This window comes from Mchenga conophoros, linkage group LG8, assembly GCF_057382185.1.
Source record: "Mchenga conophoros isolate Kocher_MC1m ecotype Shallow Benthic linkage group LG8, M_conophoros_male_GT1.1, whole genome shotgun sequence".
In the NCBI taxonomy this organism is placed as follows: domain Eukaryota; kingdom Metazoa; phylum Chordata; class Actinopteri; order Cichliformes; family Cichlidae; genus Mchenga; species Mchenga conophoros.
In genome coordinates this window covers 25181827-25206747 of record NC_140533.1, presented here as the reverse complement: position 1 = coordinate 25206747, position 24921 = coordinate 25181827, and the positions used below count along the sequence as shown (strand labels likewise).

Below are 24921 nucleotides of genomic sequence, written 5' to 3'. Positions count from 1 at the left end.
AGGAATTGGAAAGTCTGAAAAACCCAGCTTAGCCTGCTGACACTGCAACCCGACTTCAGATAAGCAGAAGATAATGTTTGAGTGGATTCTGTTATAGATTCATTTGCTCATGAATGTGCCCACTTTTAACATATATTTAGGGAAGCATAACTGTAACATTTATGAATAAATCAAATAAATGGCACATTGGGTGAGAAAATTAGAAAAGAGGCCACTTTCCTGAGTAAATTATGGTATGAGACGTGTGTTTTAGGTTGTTTCCACATGGTAAGTGCTTATTTGGTCTAACACTTACACACTCACAAACCACCAGCTATCAAAATCCATAACTGCTGCATCCATTCCTACAGTCTGTGGGATCAGATAGAACGTGGACTGCATGTGCATGTTTCCTCCAGGAGAGTGACAAGTACAGCTGTGGAATTATATACACAGGCAAGCAAAAATTCCTGCACATCCTTCCCTGCATAAAGTAAAAGTTTTGGTATGAAGGTTTGCAGCAGCACTCTGCATGTAGATATGAGTGTGAGTGTGTGTGTGTGTGCAGGCGCGCTTGTCGCCTTTGAAGTGAAGGACCTACCCTCGCCTTGAAGTCCACAGCTGCCCCTCTGTTAAGCAGCAGTGTTGCTACGTTGATGTTGCCGTAGTGAGCCGCAATATGCAGAGGAGTGAACCCGCTCTGAGAGAGACGAGAGAAACAAGACACACAGGAAGAGAAACAATTAAAGAGGAAGGAAAAAGAAGTAGCAACTGTCTAATAATGAGCCATAAGCAAAGCATGATTGGACATTACATGTAAGAGCATCTTGCTAAAAGCAGACTAACAGAGCACAGCAGACCAGAGCTGAGCAGGAGTCAGACATGCTTTGAAAATTTCAGCATAAAAGGAGTGGACTTTCATAAGAAACACAAACTCCCTAGCCACTTTATTAGGCAAGCTGATAAAGTCCAACAGCACTACCAATTATTCTTATGACGGGCAATTGGCATTAATTTAACTGTTTGCTTAATGCTGGTTTTCTATTGGACAGATTGAAATTCAAATATAAATTTGTCCAATGCAAATTGCCACCTCAGTAACATCTCTGTTTCCACCTGACTGACAATGTCGATCAAAAGAGAATGCTAACATGTATGTTTATATTAAGGTTTGCAGATGTACCTAATAAAGTGGCCACTGACTGCATATTTCAACTTTTTTGCGAAATTATTGTGGTAAGTATATAGCATTTAACAATGTCTGACACAATACAAACAAAAATAAGAACCTACCAAATAAAACAAGCATGCAGATTAAAAAACAAATGCAAATACTTAGTGTCTCATTAAGCTTTTGCTTTCATTCCTAAAAAAAAAACTCCTTGCTATATGCTTTTATCTGACAGGAAGCAGCATGCAGGTGAGCATGCATCTATTTTAGTTGAGTTTGTAAGACTGCTTTTAAGAAACAGTGACTGAAAAGCCTAAACTATTGCCATTTCTTGAAGACTTTTAAGTTACCGGCTCACTGAACATGAACGGCTTAAAAAAAAACAAAGAAATCATTCATTTAGTTTGATCATTTCCAACTGTTCATTCTTAGCTTATTTTCCCCCAAATTATTTGTTGCAGCAACAAGCAGTGCATGCCAAAAAATTTATGTTTCTATATCAAATAACAAATAAAAATATTGTAACTCAAGTGGGATCACAGTACAGAGAGATGCTACTGTGAAGGGAGAAAGACATGTCAACAACACAAGGATATTACACAACACACATAAATACAACTCTAAAAAGACAACAAGACTAGCTAATGCTTTTTTTTAATTTCAAAGTTCTTTTTGAGTTTTTGCTTTGCTAACTGATGTGGTTTCCAACACGTCATTTCACATGTCAGCTGGGTGCAATGGTCTGATAAACCAATGCCCATTACTGCTGGATACAGTTACATGTTACAAGCATGTAAGGGTTCAGGGCATTCACTTCTGTAAAATCACAATTCTTTGTATGAACAAAACCACTCAAACTAGCTATTTTCCCCATCTGTAATCCTTAAGCTACAGTATGATAAGCTGAAGTCAACTGAAGCTTGTCATTAGCTCCCCAGTTATTGCAAAATATCTTACTCTTGACAAGAAAATGAATAAAAAATATTACATAAATTGTAGTTACATTTAAAACTTTACATTGTAATTCTAAACATCATATTTTAGAATAAATGAGAATGTACCCAGTAATGAAGTCAAGATGAAGAGTATGCGAACACAGCAGTATTCACATGAACTGCCTACTGCTACTTTTTGCATGAGAAAAATCACATCAACAAAAGAATTTTCTTTGTTGATTTTATTTAATTTGAATAAAAATTAGGCTGTGCTGTAGCAGTTTATCTTCCTGATGACCACGATGATTTCATGCGTCCCATAAACTCTGGATTTATGGTAAAGATAAAGTTCTTTTTTTAAGTTATGCAAACTCAAATCTTACACCTTGATGCCTCTGCTGAGGTCTTTTTCCCCCCCTAATCCTGTGTTGGTACCCTGCTGGATTTCACTGATAGAAGCTCAATTAACTCCACCAAAGACATTTTAGTAATGGTTTGGTTTGTCTCTTTGTTTTCAGCATTACTCCAAAAGTTTTGGGCAGATTTGCAGTAAAACAACACAAAACACAATGGAAGTTGAATAAAAACAGAATAGAAGTAGGAAAAATACAGAAAAAACACAACAGAAATATTTTTGGGGGAGACATTAACGTGACAGAACAGCTCCTGAAATAAAGGAAACCGAAACACAATAAGGATTGCACTGGGAGACGCTTAAAAGAAGTGGAGGATTCATCTGTGTTGTGAGGACGAAAAAGATGCTAGCTAATGTGTACTTTAATTGCATAATTCATATAATGCACGTTCCCTATTCTATTTACTGTTAGTTTGTTATGAAGCTGTTCTGTCACATTAGTGTCTCCTCAGAAACTCTTCAGGATTGTTTTAAGGTTTTAGTTTTTTCCTGTTATAATAATTCAACTTTCATTGTGTTTTATTCAACTCCTGTTGTGATTTGTGCACTTTTGGAGCCTATTTCTAGTCTCTACTGTTTCCTTCGGTTGAAGTGCGTTTGACCTTTCAAAGCCACCATACCTTGGCACAACTTCGAAAAATTTTACTTTTGAATCCACATCTGGAATTTTTCATCTAGGAATTTTTTGAGGATCCTTTAACCTTGTGAGACTGGGCAAAAAATTTGAGGCATTTTGCATTACACTTTTACAAATATAGGTTAAATGTATGTAATAATAATTTGGACACATGGTGTAGATGTTCCCAAGAACATTTTACACAGTAATCTAAAACCAGATATCATTTTAGATGCAGGGACTATAAACTTATAGATATTTATATCAGATATTGGCTGGTTCGGACTCAAAAAGCTGGAACTTTGGACAACAGGAGGCTATACACTGGTATTGTACTGGAACTGGAAGACGTTGAATGTATCTTGGACTGCACTTATATAAACCATGAAACAAAAATAAAATACATTTATTTACATTAAGTTAAAATCAAGTAGGTATTATTTTTCTGCAAAGTGCTATGTGCAATATGACTGTGATGATATACTGATGGTATTACCCTAGTGTAGAAATACATTATGCAGTGCATCTGGAAAGTATATGCAGCACTTCACTGGTTCCACATTTTGTCACATTACAGCCTTATTCCAAAATGGAATATGAATATGTTCATTTTCCCCTCAAAATTCTACAAAATACCCCATAATGACAAAGTGAAAAAGGCTTGTTTCAAATTGTTGCAAATTTATTAAAAGTTAAAAACTGCCTATATAAGGTTGCATAGTTAACAGTGCATGTCAGAGCACAAACCAAGCTATAAAGTCCAAGAAACTGTCTGTAGGCCGACGACACAGGATTGTACTGTGGTACAGATCTGCGGAAGGGTACAGAAAAAGTCTGCAGCATTAAAGATTCTAATGAGCACAGTGGCCTCCAACATCCGTTAATGAAAAAGGTTTCTGAAGCACTCCACTAATCAAGCCCGTATGGTAGAGTTGCCAGATGGAAGGCACGCCACAGTAAAAGGCACAGGACTGGAGTTTGCCAAAAGGCATCTGAAAGACTCTTAGACCATGAGAAATGAAAATTCTCTGGTCTGGTGAAACCACAAACTCTTTGATCTGCATGCCAAGCATCATGTCTGGAAGAAACCAGGCACCACTCATCACCTGGCCAATACCATTCCTACAGTGAAACATGGTGGTGGCAGCATCATGCTATGGGAATGTTTTCAGCAGCAGTAACTGTGAGGCTAGTCAGGGTCAATTGGAAAGATGAATGCAGAAATGTACAGGGACATCCTTGACGATAACCTGCTTCATCTTTCAACAGTACAACGGCTGCAAGCACACAGCCAGGAACACAAAGTAGTGCCTTTGCGAGCACTCTGTGAATGTCTGTGAGTGGCCAAGTCAGAGCTCAGACTTGAAACCACACTAACGTCTCTGGAGAGATCTGAAAACAGCTATACATCGACGCCCCCCATCAAACCTGATGGGGCTTGGGAGGTTCTGCAGAGAAGGATGAGAGAAATTGCCCCAAAACAGCCAAGATTGTACAGCAGCATCATACTGAAAAAGACTTTGGACTGTAATTGCAATGCTGCAGAAGTTTTTCTGTACCCTTCTCAAGAACTGTGTCACAATACAATCCTGTCTCGGAGGCAATTTCTTGGAATTTATGGCCTGGTTTGCGCTCAGACATGCACTGTCAACTATGGGATGTTATATAGACAGCTTTTTACTTTTAATAAATTTTTTAAGATTTTCAAGGAAGGTTTTTTTCATTTTGTCATCATGGGCTATTGCATGTAGATTTTTGAGGTGAATAATGGATTTAATTCATTTTGGAATAAGGCTGTAACATGACAAAATGAGGAGCAAGTGAAACGCTGTGAATCCTCCAGAGGCACTGCGCTGCTGAATTTACAATGCTATAAACTATAGCAGCGAGCAACTGCGTACACAGAAATAAAAAAGTCAAAATGCCATGCAGGCTTAAAAAAATGGGCACATGGGTTCAGCAGCAAAAGCTTTCATGCCAGCATTTAGTGCTAGTGCTCATGCTAGCAGACAGAAGGCTTTGCAATGGTGACCATGAGTGAACAATGAAGAGGAGAGGAGAGGAGAGGAGAGGAGAGGAGAGGAGAGAAGAGAAGAGAAGAGAAGAGAAGAGAAGAGAAGAGAAGAGAAGAGAAGAGAAGAGAAGAGAAGAGAAGAGAAGAGAAGAGAAGAGAAGATGTACCTCTGTTGTTCTATTCACCATCATCTAGAAGGGAAAAGGGGGGATTTGTAAGAAAAAGGAACAAGTAGAGGGAGGAACAAAAGGAGGAGGAGAGAATGAGGTGGTTAGTGCACCACAACAAGAACAACTGCAACACCGACATCATGGTTGCATCAAGCTGTAGGATGGGTATGTGACAATGTGGCTGTAAACAACGAAAAGAACCAAAAAGCAGTCACATAGAAGTACACAAAACTGGGGAATGGACTGCAACTCTCCCTTACAGTGTGTATTTATTCTACAATGAGAATGGTCCTTGGGGTAAATGTAGCTGTAATGTTGTTTTTGATGATATTGTTTCTTGCCCTGAGTGCCTCTAAAAATCCAAAATATGAACACTTGCTCAATTTTTGTCCCACAGAAAACTTGTCTGGGACTTAAATGACTAATAGAACTATCAACACAGAACAACAGAAGGAACTTATAAATATTCATAGCCCAATGATACCCTGTGGGGATTATACACACACACCACAAGTATACAGGTGTATTGGGGGGAGGGTAGTCAAGGCCACAGCTTAAGGTGTACCCTTAATTAATCCAGAGAATCACATAATTCAAAATGTATTCCATATTAATGGAAGTCTTGAACGATTGTGTTGTTAGTAGACTATTCTTAGTTTTCATATAGATTTTTAAAAGCATCTTAGTCTTTAGCAAAGACAATCTCTTTTCTGCCCTATCCTATGATATGTAATATGTGATTGACGGTCGGTTCCATGCAAATAAAGTACAAATGACATTTTAACCTATGTTACTTGTAAATATTTTTGATGTTTTGGGGGTTTATCCCATTACATTACATTTCAGTTATATCACTGGTTTTGAGATTGGAGTTTTTGTCATTAATATACAGAAATAATTGAATTATGTACATTATATTAAATGTAGTTTGATATATGGACAGTTTATTGTTTTGTGAGACTTCAGTCACTAAATCTCAGACCGAAAGTAAAGGAAACAGAAAATGGGATTTTTAAAAGACAAATAGTTCTGTTTTCTACATCACCAACGGAAATAAAGTCTTTAGACATGGTTGGAAAAAAAGAAATAGGTGTAATAGTTTGGAAATATCCTTATTCCCTCTCATGACTGAAGTAAAGTGAGAAGATGTAGCCCACCTTGATGTTTGTATGCTACGGTCAGCAGTTATCTAACCACCGCTAACCCTGGCAGGTACCTTCATACAGAAAGACGTAACAGGAATCGCACCCATAATACATGAAAGGTGTCATGGGACTATGAATGAGTAAGACCAGATCTCAGACACAACAAAACAGCAGGTCATTGTGAGAAGTGTAGTCCAGCTCATAGCTCATACCTTAGACTCCACATCAGCATTGTGGTCGTTCTGGAGGAGGAGGGCGGCAGCCTTGGTGTCATCTTTACGTGCAGCGATGTGCAACGCTGGGAGGCGGACCTTCCCCTTGGTGTCATTTTCCAGCAAAAGGGAAACTACCTGGTCATGGCCTTGCTGCAGTGCAACCGCCAGCGGAGTGAAACCATCCTGCAAACCAGAAAAAGTCAACTGTAAGATATAAATGTGTTTTCCCAAAGTATGACACTCTTTAACAACAGCATGCAAACATACGGTATAATGGCAGTGAATACATGCTAATGTAATGCACATATTTTATTACGTAAAACCTCTTAGCTTAGCAAGCTAACACTTGCTATTGCACTAGAAATTATAACTAAGCCTGAAGGTGAATGTCAATAGTTTTTCAGGTATTTGGGCCAAATCGGAAGCATCATAATAATAATAATAAAATAATAACAATGGTAAAATTGGTAGAAAAGAGCAAATGTCTTAAACATGACTATCTTTAGAAGAACTTTCAAGAAACTCATCTGAGTTCAGGAACTGCTGCTTACACTACTACGAAGTCATTTTAACTGCTCTCTTATTTCCCAATAGATCACCACAGCAGACGGCTCTGCATATTTGATTCGGCACAGATTTTTTTTTTACTAAATACCTTTCCTGAAGGAATCCTCCCCTTTATCTGAGCTTGGGACCATCACTAGGATTAAACTGACTTGTGAAACCCCTGACACTGGATTTGTGTCTCCACCCGGAATCAAACTGGGAATATTTTGCATGTAAAGCAAAAATGTGTTGACCACCAGCTGCTTCTACTTTCATTTTCTTTCTATTAAAAGTTGTAAAGTCCATGAAAATCAGCAAAAATATCAGCCTTATATATAATAATATATTTAAGTCTGGAAAAAAGTGGTGGGTAAACCTACATATAAAGATATAAAGTATTTAAGCACACCAGGTCACATTTTCCAAAGCTCACCTGATGTGATTTAAAGTCCTGCAGTGGGAATTAAACATGTTTTATACATGACTTCTTTTGGCTGCTGGTGCTTTAAATCATCAGCCAAAAAAATCGAATCAAACTCCCTTGAGGTGTCTGCCTGCTGTCCTTACAGCCTGGCCATCCTCTGTAAAATTGCATGATATAAATCAGAAGGGCTGTCGGCTTATAAAGCAGATGAGAGGGACACAGGGCCAGTGTGCCTCCAGAGTCACGTTAGTATTCTTTTCTCATCCGAAGCACTGCAGTTTGGACGCCATCTGTAAGTATGGGGCAAGAAGAGGCGTGTGCTTGTATCTCCTTTTGGAGGTTTCAACACAACCTTAATCAGAGCTAAGAATCCTAAAATGTCATCTTAATAATCACGGACACTCTTTTCTTCTTGATGTCAGCTGACAGTCACACTTTCAGAGATGGCATATGATACGTTTGTAGCTGCTTCTAGCTGGTAAAGTGACAGCTGTTCGTGATTCAGGCACGTCGCTTTTATAAGACAATGAGAGACTTAATCAAGTCTCCTTTGTTCTCTCAGAGCCTGAACTTTTATTTTCTTGCTGCTGTGAATGTGACTAATACTCTCAGTGAATTCAATTACACATTTTCACTTCAAGTTCATAATTTCAGATTACACACATTAAATCTGATGCCTGTCTACTGACGTCCAACACGGAAGAAGCATAAAATGACAGATTCTTAAGTTGGCACTCACAGATTGCGCTCTATATTTAAAACATTTCGGCAGCTATCAAACTATTCATCCATTCAGTCGGCAGCTGGCATGATTAAAAACCGAAAACTATAATCTTCTGTGGGTGGTGTTTTTGTGTTGGTGCCCCCATGAGTAAAATGCCTGACATTGTCATAGAAAACAGAACTCCTTAGGAACTTGTTGAGAGCTAAATTAGGAAAGATACTAACTGTAGTAGGGCTGAGAAAGATGCATGTTATGCATGTTAGAGTCAGAGTTGCAGTGAACAGTGGCTAACAGAATGCTGCGTAGCTAGCAAGCCTTAAAGGCAGATGGTTAACACCCAAACTGACAATAAAAACAGTTCATGTGAAGGAGATCTTTCAGGTTAACTCCTTTCTCGCATAAACATGTTTGTCTGACAAACATAAACACAACTATTTTAAACCAGAATGTCAATGACAATCATCTGCCACAGATGGCTGCCCCTCCCTGAGCCTGGTTCTGCTAGAGGTTTCTTCCTCTTAAAAGGGAGTTTTTCCTTCCCACTGTTGCTAAAGTGCTTTGTCACAGGGGATCGTCTGACTGTTGCGGTTTCTCTGTATTATTGTAGGGCTTTTACCTTACAATATTAAGCGTCTTCAGGTGGCTGTTGTTGTGATTTGGTGCTATATAGATAAAAGTGAATTGAATTAAACTGAACTTTAATGTAGAAGAAAATGTGATTCTGAGTGAATTTGAACCCCTTATATGACCACTGTGCGCAAGTTTCACTAAATTCTGAGCAATCTTCTAGGAACAGCGATTCTTGTGTGTCGTGGATAATTATTACGTCTTACGGTAGATTAACCCTGGAGAACCCAAGCGGTCAAATTTGACCCCATGGTTTCCCTAGTAAACCAATAGGGTCGGCTCTGACCCCATGGGTTCTCCAGGGTTAAGTTATGTATAAAATATGAGGTTATCATAAAACTGTTACTGTAAAATAGCTTGGCTGCTTTATGGTTAAACTCAAGACACTAGTTGACACTGAGACACTGGCAGTCACCTTTATAATTCAACAATATTTAAGTCCCTATGATCAAATTTACATACAGGCGCTGAACAAGTAAAGGGCAATAACATAACTAGGGCTGTTCGATATAACGATATATATCGGATGACGATATAAAAACATCTATCGTTTCATTTTACGCTATCGTTGGTTTCGTGGTGTCGCAAAATAAACTGTTTACGGCAATATTTTTCATTGTTTTGATGGTCACTGTAGTGGCTATATTAATTTCGTAAAGTTCTCTCTTTCTCTTATATTTAATATAACCACATTAGGGATGGACAAGCGCCTGTTTTTATGCGTTTTGGTTAGCAACAACGACGGTAACACCATCGCGTGTCTGCTTGTTTATGTTCCACATAAACCTTTCACAATAAAGCTCACGATCCTGTTGAGACTTTTCAAAATAAACTGAATAACGTGAAAGAGCAGATTATTTACGGATGAGAAGTAAAAAAGAGCCGCCAGGTGCTAAAAAAATAGACCTTAGACTCAAACGTTAGAACAGGCTTTTCCCCGCAGCACGCCGTGTAATAAATACTCACAAAGAAAACGGCGGCCGTTACAACTTATGTCTAAAAATGTATCGTTTCATGCATCGGTTAAAACACTCGACTCCGGGTAAAGGACGCGCAGCTGGAAACACTTCCTGCAAGTCGAGCTGCCCAAGATTCACAGAATTTACAGAAAATGTTACATTTTTGTGATTTATATCGTTATCGGGACGATAGAATTCTTATATCGGGATATGAGATTTTGGTCATATCGCACAGCCCTACACATAACCATTCAGCAATTTAGGCATTTTAGTTTTAGATACTGTAAGTGCTTTAGTAAGTTCAGTGTCTCACTTAAGAACAAACGGAAAGGAAATTAAGCTGCGAATGGACACATACTAGGATGCAGACAAGATGAGATTGCATACTGCCCACACACACACACACACACACACACACACACACACACACACACACACACACACACACACTATATGTAGACACTGACTCACGCAGGCAGTAAGATAAACGTAAGATGCTACTAGGAGAGCGTCTATGACTCATCAAAGGAAAGATTCCTTGCAAGGAAAACAATATACTCTGCACGTATGTGTGTCTTTGTGTGTTTATGTGTGTCTGTGTGCACACTTGTATGTTTATACAGGACACCAACTGTCTAGATAAAACCAACTCTGCATCACTAGACACCCACACATTAAAGCCGAAACTCCTCCCTCAGAGATCCAACGCCGCTCACACAAATAATCAGTGAGGGCGAGAAACAAACACACCCTCGCCTGCACAGACACGCACACACACACAGAGGCACGTGCATAAACAGGCTGACACACATTCATAATGTGATCCAAAAACATGTTTGCAAAACACACCCACACATGCGCATACCCCTGGGCACACAAACACATTCAAATGCATAAATTTAGGCTTTGTAAGAATTTTAAAGGTCACAATCCATCCCTAAGCACTAGCTCCCGTTTCATCTGATTTAGGAATCAGGAAAAGAGAAAAAAAACTAGTCTAATGTCCTAAAAATACTTTGGGACTCAAACAACAGCATCAGCAGCTGCAAACAAAAAGGCAAAGACAGGGTTTTGATCTTCCTTTAAAAGCTTAAAAATGGAAAGTGACAGAGCACAATTTCCTTCTTACCAAAATAGCACAAGCCAGTTTTTGAACAATACAAAGCGAGTTATTAAAAAAATCAAGTTATTCTGATGGGGTATCAGCAAAGTTGCACACTAAAAATAAAGAGATTTTGTAAAGCCCCTTATAAAGTGATGGCAAAAAAGATGATTCTAATATGCTCAAATATAGACAAATATTTCTTATAAAAGCTTTGTTCTCTAATTAAATGCTTAAACATGAATTATTAAACAGCAGGAGTTGCTTCATAGATATATTTCCTCACATGAATAATTCACATTGGTCTCACCCCACTGGAGTAGTCACAAAAAGGGTGAAAAGAGGGGAAGAGTGAGATGTGGTGGAATAAGAGGGCGAGCAGGAGGAGTCGGAGGCAGACAAAAGAATGATGGAGGGCATGAAAAAGAAATAAGGAGGAGAGAAAAGGAAGAAAGACGAGGAGGAAAAATGAGGTGCCACGAAGGCCTGAGTGAAATGTCTCAGACACAGTTCTGTAAACACCGCACTAATACTAATACTAATACTAATAAGATAAAAGCAGCATCAAATGTGCATTTGCAGAACACATCAGCAGAACATAAAAGGCACCTCTCTAATTACCTTCAAACTAAAGCTTTAAAGTATATTTTAGTCTGATTGATCCCACTTACAACATTGTGCGGGTATCTGATACCTGGTATTTTTTATCTTTGTACACTTTGGAGCTTCATTGTTTCCTATCCTGTCATTATTTTTCACTAGAGCACAACGTGTGTATTAATCCCTATCTAAAAACTTTTTAAATAATGTTTGCTCAAATAACAGCTGTTTTATACAGAATAAAAGCTGAAAAAAGAACTATATTTATGAGATGTTTCTGCATCACTAGCAGAAATTAAATGACCTGTTAGGACTGAATGCAACATTTAAGGTACAGAAGCCAAAAACTAAATGGACAGCACGTATAGAATAACATCATGACAGTATAACCTTTATGTGTTCTGCACGCTGCTTCAGTTTACAATTTATAACTGCATCTGTATATGTATATATCGCTAGATGCTCATTTTATTCTCCTTTGAACATGTGGTGGACTGGATCGAGATACTTCAGGGACCTCCTGGCCCTCCTTTGCCCACGTGTGATCTAGACTTTAATATTCCCAACAACATAGCCAAAATTTAAAATGTACAGATGCTTGTATTTAAATGATTCATACTCAGAATGAGTTCTTCTTGTTAACGCTCTGAGGTCTACATCGTCATTGGTGCTAACCTTAGCCTAACCCTACATTTTGTATGAAAGGACAATTAACTTGTTTGGAAGAAATTCTAAAGTTTTTTCATGTGTCAGTTAGAATGATTATGCATCAGAAAGATGTGACTAAAATGAAAAACGATCGTCACACTTTAGTCTTGCAGTGGTGGCAGTCGGCCGTCTGCTTTACTACTGCAGATGATGGATCGCTGTGTCACACTCACAGCGTAGCATTTGGTCTCGCCACTCATGCTTTTTCTCCTGTTAACGTCACCGGTTCCTCCCTCTGCTGGCAGCTGAAGACAGTCAAGGTCACTCTGAACGAACACATGCTGCTGCTGCTGCTCCCGTCTCTACCTCCTTCACTCTAATCACTCTGCCTCTTTACTCCCTCTAGGCAACAGATTAATCTCTGAAAAATAATTATTTTTTCTAACCCTAATAAACAGTGACCTCATATGTTACACCGGTCGTCTACTAAATGAGCTAGCGGGTGCAGGCACTAATCTAACATTTGAAACAAAGAAACCGACGGTGATAATGTTGCAGTGTAATTACAGAGGGGGTTGGTAGCCGTTAGAAGATGTTATGGGTTTGTGAGCATGTGCAAACACATGTTAGGTTGTGTCTTTGTGTTTTGTGTATGTGTATGAGAGACTGCCTTTACCTCAGTGGCGATGCTCTGGCTGGAGCCATTGTCCAATAAGAACTGCACCACATCCAAGTGATTCTCCTGCGCTGCCATATACAGCGGAGTGAAGCCATTCTGCAGAGAAACAAAAGAAGAAATGATGCTGTTAATGTTTAAAGACTGACACATTCTCGATCTATGTGTCACAAGGATAGGGAATTTAAACATTAGAGGTAATTAATGAAACTTTACCAAGACAAAAACAGCGCAAGGACACCGATGCATGCTTTATTTTGTATATATTGATAAAGTGTTTGCGTGCTTGTAGAAAAAAATTACTTCTATTAGTACCAAATAATAGTGTCTCAGTTAAATTCCAGTTATATAAAATAATGACCCTTACAGAAAGACGGACTTGGGTAGGATGTGATTGTCATTTCTCACCCCAAAGAAATTATCGTATATCGGAAAAAAGAGAAATATGAATAAAATTCCGCATGTGGACTAAAAGACATTATGTAGAGATCTATACCTTCTTTCTAAAGAAAGATATAGAACCTGTACAGTAAAACACATTTGACAAAATAAACTAAATGAAGTTACAATACAAATGATTAAGAAAACTAGTGTTAATAAAATAAAAACACAACAAATGTTGGCCAGACTGATATCAAGGAGTCAGGTGATAAGGTGATTAATCCTGTTAATATCTCTGCTTACATTAGGTCATTGTGGGCAGTGCTGAAACATCAATAAGCAGTACTGCTTTTTGGCAATATTGGGTTTATAGGATTTCTGCATTAATGTGATAAAGCACCTTGATGTGTCAGGCGTGAAATTGACTGCAGAACAGGTTTTTATTCTATAAAAGATTTCATAATTTAATTTTCAGAAAACTTGATTGCCACACATGCTATTATACACTAAAACTATGATGACCCAACCATACTTGAAAGCAGGGAGATTATTTTTACCTGACTTCCACCACCCCACACAAATGTTATATTCTAGCAGCGTTATCATAGTGTACATACCGTCACCTCAACACATACCTCACACCTAATAAGAGTGTAGATAAAAGTCAGTGTGGGGCTGAATCTGACAAGTGTGTGTGTGTGTGTTACCACACTAGATATAAGAAAACATATCTCCATAGCAACACAGGCATCCAAAAACCATTTCAGCATGCAAAAAAACTCCTCTTCATCCTCCTCTTCCATTCTTTGTAGTTATTCTAGTGTCACTGCACCAAATGCTTTCCTCGTTATACGCATAATTTAAAGGGGGCAAATTATGCGAAATCCACTTTTTCATTCTTTTGAATCGTAATTATATGTCCCCGGTGTGTCTAGTGACCCAGAAAGTATAAGAGAAGAAGACCCCCTCCTGTCTCCATAAAGCATTTTTCAGAACAATCATTTTTATCCTTTATTGGACAGGGACAGTAAAGCATAGACAGAAAAGTAGAGAGAGACTAATGGGGATTAACATGGAGGAAATAGACTGGGTCATTTTTGAAACAAGGCCCCTGCAGCCTTCAGCATATGGGTTGCCTGTTCAAAAAACTAAGCTATAGTGACACTCTGGTTTATAAGCTCCTTTTAATGTGAGAAGAGAATAAGCACCACCCATTACTGTTGGAGAGATCCTAAACATTTACTCCTCAGACGCCGTGAACACAGTAACGTATTACAAATTATTTGTTACTTAATTATTCCTTGAAGAGAGCAATTTCGTTACACTGCTTGTTAGATTATTTTCATGTTACTCCATGAGAAGTGCTGAAATGCACTGTCTCATAATTACCAGCTAACAGCGTAAACCTGAGGCTACAGTCCCACATAAACATACTGTCATACAAAACTAACTCTTTCTTTTAGTGTTTAAATGACACAAATTTGACTGCATGGTTAAAAACTAAAGCTTCACATTGCCTGTTACTGTAATTCTACTGTGGAATCAAGTGTCAGTAGAAAAAGAAAGGACAAAATGCTGAAGTTCACACTGGGAAAAAGAACGTGGCACTGTGCAGATAGCTAAAGATACTTTTTAACCCAAGTACTGCAACTGCATTGTAATGAATAAATCTGGTACAGTGATGGACATTGGTGATGTACACTGGTAACTACTAGAATTTGCATTAAAATCAATTGACCTTCTCCTACTCTTCAAGTAAAATCGGAGATGGAAAGAAGTTTAGGTCAGCACTAAAGATTAAAGGTCATCAATACTGATGTCATTTTCTTCCTCTCATCAGCTGCAGCCAAAGCCTTCACAGTGACATCGTTATAGTTGCTGTGGTGACAAGTCCACTGTGAGTGTGTGCGCATGCTGACTATCGAATGTGGGCTAAGCTGCACAGCAGAGTTGCTGACACAGCAAGCAAATACACACACACACACACACACACACACACACACACACACACACACACACACACACACACACACACACACACAAATGGACCCTGTATGTACACATTCTTCTGGATGAATGCACGAATTCAAACATGGTCTTCCAAAAGAGATGATTTCGCCGTACAGCCTTGTGAGTTCATGTGTCTGTGTTTTCGAGAGGGGATGCCTTACCTGAGACTGAGCATTGACGTTGGCACTGTGGGTGACAAGCTCCTTCACCACCTCTGTCTGTCCAGCAAGAGAAGCTATGTGGAGGGCAGTGTTTCCTTTCTAAAGAACAGAAACAAAACAAACATTTAAAATTTTAGGAAAACTTAGGAAGAATTATTTTTAGCTTTTTGGATGCATGTACAGGCCTGGGCTATGTGGATGTTTATGAGTCACACAGGAGAAATGTTTTGCATATTGCTTGTTTACAGCAGAAGTGCAAACTGCACACATCTCTCTGGGGGAGTGCAGGAGAGTTAAAAGCAGCATGGATTGACTTAATGCTATGGAAGCTTTTAAAGTACTTTTACAAGCTTCAGTGTCTGATTGCTGCAAATTGAGTGAAAAATATCACTTTTTATTAAAGTCCTATCTCAATCAAACCTTAATATTTGCTGCAATATGATATCATTGTCTGTGATGTCTGTAAATCATAAATTAGAATTCACAGGAAAGGACAATTAATATAACTTTGGGACTGTGTGTGTATATGCAAACTATGATTAGCGCTAATCTCAAAAACTATAAATAAAATTAGGCTAACAAAATAATAGTTGCACCTTGTAATTAGTGTGAATGCTTGAAAAGCATTCACAGTATTGTTCTTCTAATCTTTATTATTATATTTTATTATTATTATCTATTCCGTACGTTTTTTGAAAGCCAACTCCTTCAAAACCGTTCAACTTAGAAAAACCATTCAAACACCGTTAGATTCCTATTCTTTTGGACAACATTGCTTCTATTTTTCTCATTTTTAACATTTATATTTTTAATTTTATTCAACTTTTTTCAACAAAAATTTATAATGTATTTCAATGGGGAGACCCTTCAAATTCTCATTCAACTTCATCCTCTTTAAACTGTATCTACTTCCACATACATTGACATAGAGCCACCATTCAAACTTTAAAACGAAGACAAGACATTCAACTATTCAACTTGTATTTATCTTTTCAATATCTATTATACTTTTTCTTCAGTTCCAGTTTAAGTTTCATGATGTTTTTTCACCCGTTTCAGAGTTTATAATGGGTGTGTATGGGACGGAATGTTGGGGCTAGAGTGAGGCAGCTCAACTGCTAGAGTGAGAGGAGCAAAAAAATTAATCTTAAAATCTTTTTTAAAACTGCTGCTGTGTCCGCAGCCTTTGCTCTACAGGTATGATTTTACCCTCAAAATGTAGCCATCGCTGTCCTCTTTCATCCAATGTGTTTACTATTGTACTAGGTGTTATGGTTCTTTCATAAATGTCACCAATGCACAGCCTCCTCCCTCCAACTCTTCCATAGACTCTAATGTTAAAATCGCTCAGAAGGTTGGTTTGAAAATCAGAAGAGCATGGTGTCTTTCCACTGTCACCATGTCCATATAATAAACTCCACAGGCATGAAAACTGAGAATTCAGTAGACTAGAAGCTGCTGTCGCTCACGGTGAAATAATTTTGTCAATACGACTTTTACTTTTCATTTGGGAACGATTTGTTTCGGCCTGACTTTTCTGTTCATTTTAAGGTGCAAAAGTGAGGCGCATGTCTGTGTACGTGTGTATGGAGCCATTGGGTGCGGTCACTATAGCAACCAGGCTCACACCTGCCTGCTTAACGAGCTCTGCCTGCCACTGTACCAAGATTCATCTTAAGCACTTCTCTTTCAACTGCTGCTGTGTCCACAGTGTTACAGCCATCATTTTACCCTCAAATTGTCGCCATTATTGTTCTCTTTCCAACACCGTGTCTTTCAAAGCTCAGGCATTTAAACTTTTTAAACCGTGTGGATCAAAGTGGAGGGATCACATTTTCTTCATTCAGTGATTCAAAGAATATGACCTTTTAATATTCATTCAGATGTTTTCTGACTCTAAATGTTCTTTTCTCATTTCTTAGGGTTTTCTAATTTACATTTAAAGCATTTTCAGCTTTTTTCCAACTTCTTCTTCTGTGTAACCTTCAGCTTTTAGCAGTTCAGCACCTTTGTTTTCAGGTTAAATTTGATTTTTTGATTTTTTTTTTAATTTCATTCAATATTTTTAACTCAAAATTCAGCAATTAATTCATTTCAGTGCATACATTCAGATTCAAGCATTCACACTGCAGTTTCTTCAGAAAATGCACTTTCTAGTATAATTTATATAATTTATAATGTAAAGCTTGGAGAGAGCATATTCCCCCAAAAACAGAAGACTGACAAACTGAATAAGTCTACAAATCAAAATCTGTTCATATCTGTTCATGAATATCATTCATTTTCACTGTCTTTTGTTCTGTTGGCGAGCACAGATTAAAGGGCTGCCCACTGAATGAAAATGAGCACACAATCTGAATCCATTAGCTGGTCTGCTGATTGATGCTAGAAACTGATGCTAACTTTACTAGCATGAATTTTATTCTTTGTTTACTTTGGCATTTAACAGTAGTTAACTTATCGAGTACTAGAGCATCCTGATGTGTCCAGCTCTGCTAACTATGACACGACTGAGTCAAGTGCACTAGCCCAACAGTCAGGACACCAGCAGTTAGCCTATTAGCCTTAACTTGCAAGCACTAATACTTCATAACCAGTCAACTTGGTCTTGCGCTTTGTTACCAAAATAAACAGCATTTCTAGAGCAATGCTTTACCTGTCCTTTTATAGGACTGTTGTTGTTGGTGATGCCACATTATTTATAACTTGTTAGGCCCCTAACACAGTCTACGGTAACTGTCAGATACTGTTCATTTGAAAACATAAACAGCTAAATTGTTGTCAGTAGCTAGCTAATTATAAGACTGCATCTTTTGCACTTCACATCAAGTGTTTAACTGTGTGCAACCAAAAGAAACTTTGCCTGTTTCCCTTTGTCCATAGACCCAGCATATTCATATAGATATATACAGATTAAATATACATAACCCTGAACAACACATATGCACATGTTAAGGGTGAAAATTAAGGTTATAGCATTACTTCTGAACACTGGTTCAACTTGAATAACAGATACAGACTGTGCAACGGGAAGATAAACGTTCAAGAGTCACAGAAAGAGAAAAAAAATGGAAATATAAAGAAGAAAACTACTACATACTGAAAAGACTAGCAGAGCTAGTCTGATATGTGCATTACTCATACGCAGCTCTAATGGATGCACCTGTTATATGTGTGTGAGCCATAGCAAGCAGCAGCTGTCGCCATGCTGTCATTCTTACTGCCACTAAACCCTCTGTACATACACCTCGCTTCGTTCCTCACATGCTTCGCCTCTCCTTCCTACTGCTGCTGAATCTAGTTTAGAACAAGATACAACGGTTTGATTCTGACATTAATTTGGGATTCTTGAAGTTTTCATGGCTCATTTGGGAGCCATTGTATGAGTGAGGGATACACATAAGACAACTTTAAACTGCTTTTGTAACATGTCTGTTCAGAGAAAACCTGTTATTGGACATTTTCTGACAAGTTTTGTAGCATTCCTTGACATAGTTGTTTTTGTTAATGTTGTAGTTTTAGTTTGCTATTCAAGCTAAATATGAATAGAAGTGCTTCCCCCATCACAGCATAACATAAATTGTGACTGAATGAAATGTACAGTAGTGTATTCTTTCCTTGGCTCACTTATGTCGCACATAAAACACTTACAAGGGCTGCCATTACAGCCACACTTTAAAAACTTGCATAATTACTATATAAGCACATATTAAAACCAGAATTTGTCTTCTTCTGGAAGGATTCAGGTTACAGTCCCAGAGAACTATTGATATATTACAATGCTCACACCTGCAGGGCTACAAAGGCCTCTCTTTTCTTCTCTTGTTCTTGTGTTTTTTCTGCCCTGTGCAATTAAATGTCACCTGTATATGCAGCTGGACAATAATGGATTATCAGCTTTTGTATGTTACAGATAATGGAGTTTCCTAAGGTATCTGACCTTCTGGAAGCATTTCTGACAGATATTCTAGTTAGAAAGTTGACTTTTCAAAGATTAGAACAGAATAGTCACACAAAATTCCCATGTGAGTAACCAAGTTAGGTTTCTGTAACCATGCCTATCGTGTTTTATGTGAATAACTACTTGCAGCACTGTGAAGTTCTTACTGGAGAGACTGTCTGCAAATGTGCACTATTATGTTTTAATATCAGATCTGCCTTTTCTATAAAGGTATGAAAAACTAGCATGAAAAGGGGAAGCTCAGGTGGAGAGGGGTTGCACAGCAGCTCGCAGGGGCAACAGTAACTGCTCATAGGCTAAAATTACTTAAACTGCTAAAGAGTTTTAGCTGATCGGATCACATTGTCAGCTGGTGTAGCAGGGTACCTCAACTTCAGTTTGCTTGTTACACCTGTTAAGCTGCTTTTTGCAATTTTGTTTATTAATTGTTGAGCTGTTTTTACATCTGCCTTTTCACTCACTTCCAGCATGCTCAGATAGTATTAATAAGTCACTATCAAGCCTAACCAAATGCTTACACATTTATACCCAGTATTTTGGAGTTTTCATGCGCACAGATGTGTTACAGAAGGGTTTGAGGGACTCCATCAACTATCTTGAACAATATAATGAAAAAGCAGACAAAGTAAACTAATAGTGCATGGCACATGGGCACAAATAGCATCAGCTGCAAGTCTCTGGTGTTAATACCACGACCCTGTATTAGTATTTTTAAAAACATTGTTGTAAGCAGACTGCTTCAGTGCTGGGAAACATCTGTAAGAATTGTGAGTTATTACCTAATTACTCCCACTAACCTAGTTTAGTGTGGTGATGTCAGCATCATGGCAGAAAATCCAATCATCGTGAATTTAATCGCCTTTCTTCTAATGGATAAATTTAATGCAGTGGAGCATTTCACTGTCAAACACTTTACATACACTACCAGACCAACAAGCCCTATGTGGTGAAATACCGGAATGTCCGTGACAGGACTTATACTAAATCAGTACTTGACCTCTCTACTCACATGCAGCCATTCATCTCCTCTCCTGCTGCTTAATCAATGTGACTTTGGGAAGGTGCAGACTCAGCAAACTTTGCGTGTGTGTGTGTCTGTGAATTCATGCATACACAGTGTGCCTGTGTGAGTGATTGTATGTTTATGCGACTCCTGGGTGGCACACACCTTAGTAGCAGCATCCACATTGGCACCCTGTTTGATGAGCTCAGCCACCACTTCCACATGGCCCTCCTTCGAAGCCAGATGGAGAGCATTGAGGCCATTCTGGAGAGAAAGAAAAGAGAGGAAGAGGAATGGAGATTAAATTAAAATAATCTTTATTGTTTTGCTTTTTCCCCTGCAAATCTGGTCTCTATTGAGACTAACATTCAACATATAAACTCTTTATGTGTGATTTTGAATCCAAACCATTTGGTATACTTGAACTAATTTAGTTTAGTTCCTGTAAGTCGTGCATTTAGGGAATGTAACACAACAAACCATAGGCTGAATTGGTGACCATGCAGGCATGGCAATAGTCTAAGGTTGCGCCTGCTTCACAAATTATATAAATAACTAGAAGAACTATTCCTACAATTTAAAGCTGAGTTTGGAGTTTCAGCGATAAAAAGACTGGATACATGGTTTGAGTTGTTTATATGGAAATTTTACTTTAAAAAACTCTACAATGGTGCAGTCTTATTAGCAAGCTTACCTGATTGCAAATATTAATGTCAACCCCATTTTTCAGGTAATCCAACGCTTTCTCAAGGTTGCCAGCCCGAGCAGCCCGCAGATAACAAGCGTTTACGTCTGTCTGCAGGAAGACAGAGACAGGAGAAAATGATTATTATCCTAAACATACAATGTATTACAATGAGCTGAACAAAAGACACACACAGGAAAAAATGAATGCACAAACAATTAGAATCTTCGAATGCTGCTAAAATAAACTTTTCCTATGTAAAAAGAAAAGTATTTATTATCCTAAAACAGCAGTAATATTTAATGTTCGAAGCTTATTTTAGACTATTTAATACTTTGGAAATATGTTGAGAAAAACAACTTGGAGGCTATTATTTTTGTGTCAAAGCTTACTTATGAATCCTTGCAACAGGAGATAAGTTGAGTAAATCCCCCAAAGCTTGTATGTTATTAGCCAAAATGAATAGATTAGAATGTGTGTGGTAAACCCTTTGAGGGCTCAAAGAAGCTGAATAAGAGCCAAAATAGGAAAACATTTATAAGAGTGGGTCTGAGAGAAATAAAGTGGTCTTCAACATGCCTGCTGGGTTAAACACCCTAAAACCCAGCCAAGAAAAAACAGCCTGCCAAATCCAAGCCAAAAACCACAGGATTTATTCTGCTTGATACATTTTTTCAAGTTTGATTGGTGCCAGCATGGGACATTTTTTTACAGATTCAATGACATCTGGATTAAGCTAAACATCAAACTGCACTGAGTTAATTGAATTTGACAACCCCGGCTTAAAATTAAATATGTAGAAGTAAGTTATTTATCGTGATACTTGCAAGAAGATATTTTTGCATTTGCATCTTAAGAAATTTAACTCACTATCCTGTTTTGACTGATATTCTATTCAGGCACATTTCAGGAAACTAATCAACGTAACTAAATAAAGAATCAATAACATTTGATCACAATCAGATGGAGTAGAAGTACTTTGTCACTAATGCAGCCTTTCTTTTGGGAAGCATTACATCACAAACAAGCATAGTGGTATCTGTGCAACTTTAGGAACACAAGACACCACATTTTTAAGACTGCAGCTCATTATTTTCATTTACACTCATCTGCTGGTGTGCTTACAACGCTCTGCAGTGAGGTAATATGTCTTGGATGCAGGAAGAAGAGAAGATCAGTACCAAATTAATCTGTAAATGCATTGTCAGCACTATGAAAATGTGAAAAATGGCATGTCTAACCTGGCAGAGTATTATATATTAGCATAATGAGCATGCTACATTTATTTCAGCCTATTGCATTTTTTTTACAGAGGTATTAATCTTTCTGTTAACCAATATTTCTATCAAGCAGGCCTATCACAGCTGTTGGCATCTATAAAACTACAACATGTAGCAACATTTCTGAGAAGATGCACATCAGGTTAGAGCATAGATTTAACACTATACTAAACACTATACTAGTACAAAATGATCACATCCATCTTATCAACACATAAAAACAAATATTTTTTAAAGCTGGCTAGACACGGGACTGACTACTGACCCACACAGCAAAATTGGTATGGCCAGGATCTGGCCCACAGAATGTGCTTACACATGCCCACATACTGCAAAGAATGACGGCCCTTTGGTGGTCCAGACCAGGTTTGCCAGATGTGGCCCACACATGGGCCAGTACAAAGGCAGTTGCAGACACACTGGTGGTCCTGTGCTGGCCATATTCAGTCAATCACACACTTTCTCTAAACTGACTGCTTCCTAACTACATTCATACACATTCACACTCAGACTGGAGGAGCCAGGGATCAAACCACTAACCTTGTGATCAGTAAGTGACCTGCTCTACCTCCTGAGCTACAGCTACCCAGTAGTAAACATGATTAAACCCTCACTAGGTTTTGAATAAAGTGTACACTCACAAACCTGTCAAACCTGCATTTGATGCTGGGAGCATCCAAAATTATTGTTTTTGAAAAGTAAAGTGTATTTTTTTGCAAAGGGAGTATAATTATACCAAACACACACAGTCAACCCTAACATCTACTGCGAGCACCCCTGATGACTAACTGTGTCTCCATGGGGAGCAGTAGCAGCAGCTGAAGAGCTATTTGCAGTTAACCTGTCACAGCTGCAAACATGTGTCATTATCAAGCTGAGCTGAGGATTCTGAAAGAGGGAAGTGAACATGCTGTATGTGCACATGTTTATATCTGTCCCTGTGTGCCAGGATTTCAGGGTGTGGCCTATGTAGGCAGAGCAGAAACAGGCTGAATTTGAGCACGCTGTGACAGCAGAAAGGTTGAAAAGATGGCAGATAGTCAGTGTGTGTGTGTGTATCTGATTTCATGATTGCAGTGCTGTGATTCTTCAGCCTACCACACCCATGTAGTTGAATGGATGCCCACACAGTGCACAGGATAGGCACTCTCAAATTACTGTTTGCTCATGTGCCCATTAACCTGCATTATTCTCAACAAAGTAGATGAAAGGATTTAAAGTTAGCATCAGGCAGATCCTATCATTCCAGGAGATTATCTTAATTTCACATCTGGGATCATTCACAAACCCATTTTCACATAGTGTTTGATACAGAATTCACTTCATTAAAGACAATTTAATTCACTTGTCTTACTTTCAAGCATCACTGAGAATGGTAACAGAAGAATTTGTTTACCATGACATGGATGATGGCAAATGCTAAACTGCAGCTTTAAAGTAGTTTAAAAAAGAGAAGAGTGTGATTTCTTAAAATTTCCCTTCTCCCTATGCACCTCCTCAAGCTGTTCTGGCTAGGTGATCCCAAGCCAGTCAAGAGGCACAGTGTGTGTGTCTGGGGTAGAACACCTGAGCTAGGAGGTGTCCAGGAGGGATGCTAATCAGAACACTTCGGGGTGCTCTTTTCCTTTTTACTTTGATGTTTGGAGGAACGGTGGCTCTACTCTGAGCTCTGACAAAATAACTGAACTCACTGATCTCTAAGACTGAGCCCAGACAGCCTTTAGAGGAAAATAATTTCTGCCACTTGTATTTCTGATCCTGTTCTTTCAATCACTACACACAGTTGATGGTCATACATGAAAGCAAAAACCAGTATATCAACAGCTTTGCTTAACACTTGGCTCTGCTTTCACCACAACGGTACATCAACTCCACCTTTTCTGCACTCATCAACAAAACCTCCAAATACTTGAACAACACAGCTACATTCCCTGCTAAATGCTATGCTGTGCTCACCAGCTAGTCTCCAGCTACATTTCTCTGTTATGGAGCAGGAACTGTAGTTGCTGCCTGCTATCACAAAAGACCAATGACAATGAACTGAAGCAGCAAAGCTGGAATTCACTTTGAATCAAGTTACATCTTTCAACTTTGCCTTTGATGCATTGTTCCTGTAAAAATACAGATTATAGCAGCCTTAATGTTTTCATTAAAAGCATAATTGAACTGAATAAACTGGGCTATTGCTTTAAACTGTATTGTGTATTTCACAATCAGTCTTTGCGCAATGTAAAAATCTCTACAGTGATATGAACAATCAAGTCAAGCTCATTGCACCATGAGCTGTGTTATTTGCTGAGGTCATTTCCCACTCAGTGAATAGATCTTACCTAAGGTCATCATCACATATACGCAAACACACAGGAGAGCTTACAGGATGTCAAACACAGGAGTTTCCTGGATGACTGAAACTGCAAGTAACCTCTCTAATGGAGTTTAACATTACTTTTAGTGAAAGTACTGCATTGCAGCTT

General features: G+C 38.4%; 1 protein-coding gene across 8 annotated transcripts in view; it reads right to left on the bottom strand.

Moving 5' to 3' along the window:
* The window catches only part of LOC146568864 (ankyrin-3-like), a 128033-nt gene that overhangs the window by 71238 nt on the left and 31874 nt on the right, over positions 1 to 24921 (bottom strand). For 7 of the 8 annotated variants that reach the window (XM_085285193.1, XM_085285195.1, XM_085285196.1 and 4 more), the window contains exons 2-8: positions 21177 to 21278; positions 20648 to 20746; positions 15519 to 15617; positions 12967 to 13065; positions 6658 to 6843; positions 5298 to 5321; positions 581 to 679 (exon numbers count right to left, since the gene is read on the bottom strand). In XM_085285193.1, coding sequence (XP_085141319.1) covers positions 581 to 679; positions 5298 to 5321; positions 6658 to 6843; positions 12967 to 13065; positions 15519 to 15617; positions 20648 to 20746; positions 21177 to 21278 — 708 coding nt within the window. The remainder of the gene's footprint in view (positions 1 to 580; positions 680 to 5297; positions 5322 to 6657; positions 6844 to 12966; positions 13066 to 15518; positions 15618 to 20647; positions 20747 to 21176; positions 21279 to 24921) is intronic. The other variant, XM_085285194.1, reaches the window with a different exon arrangement.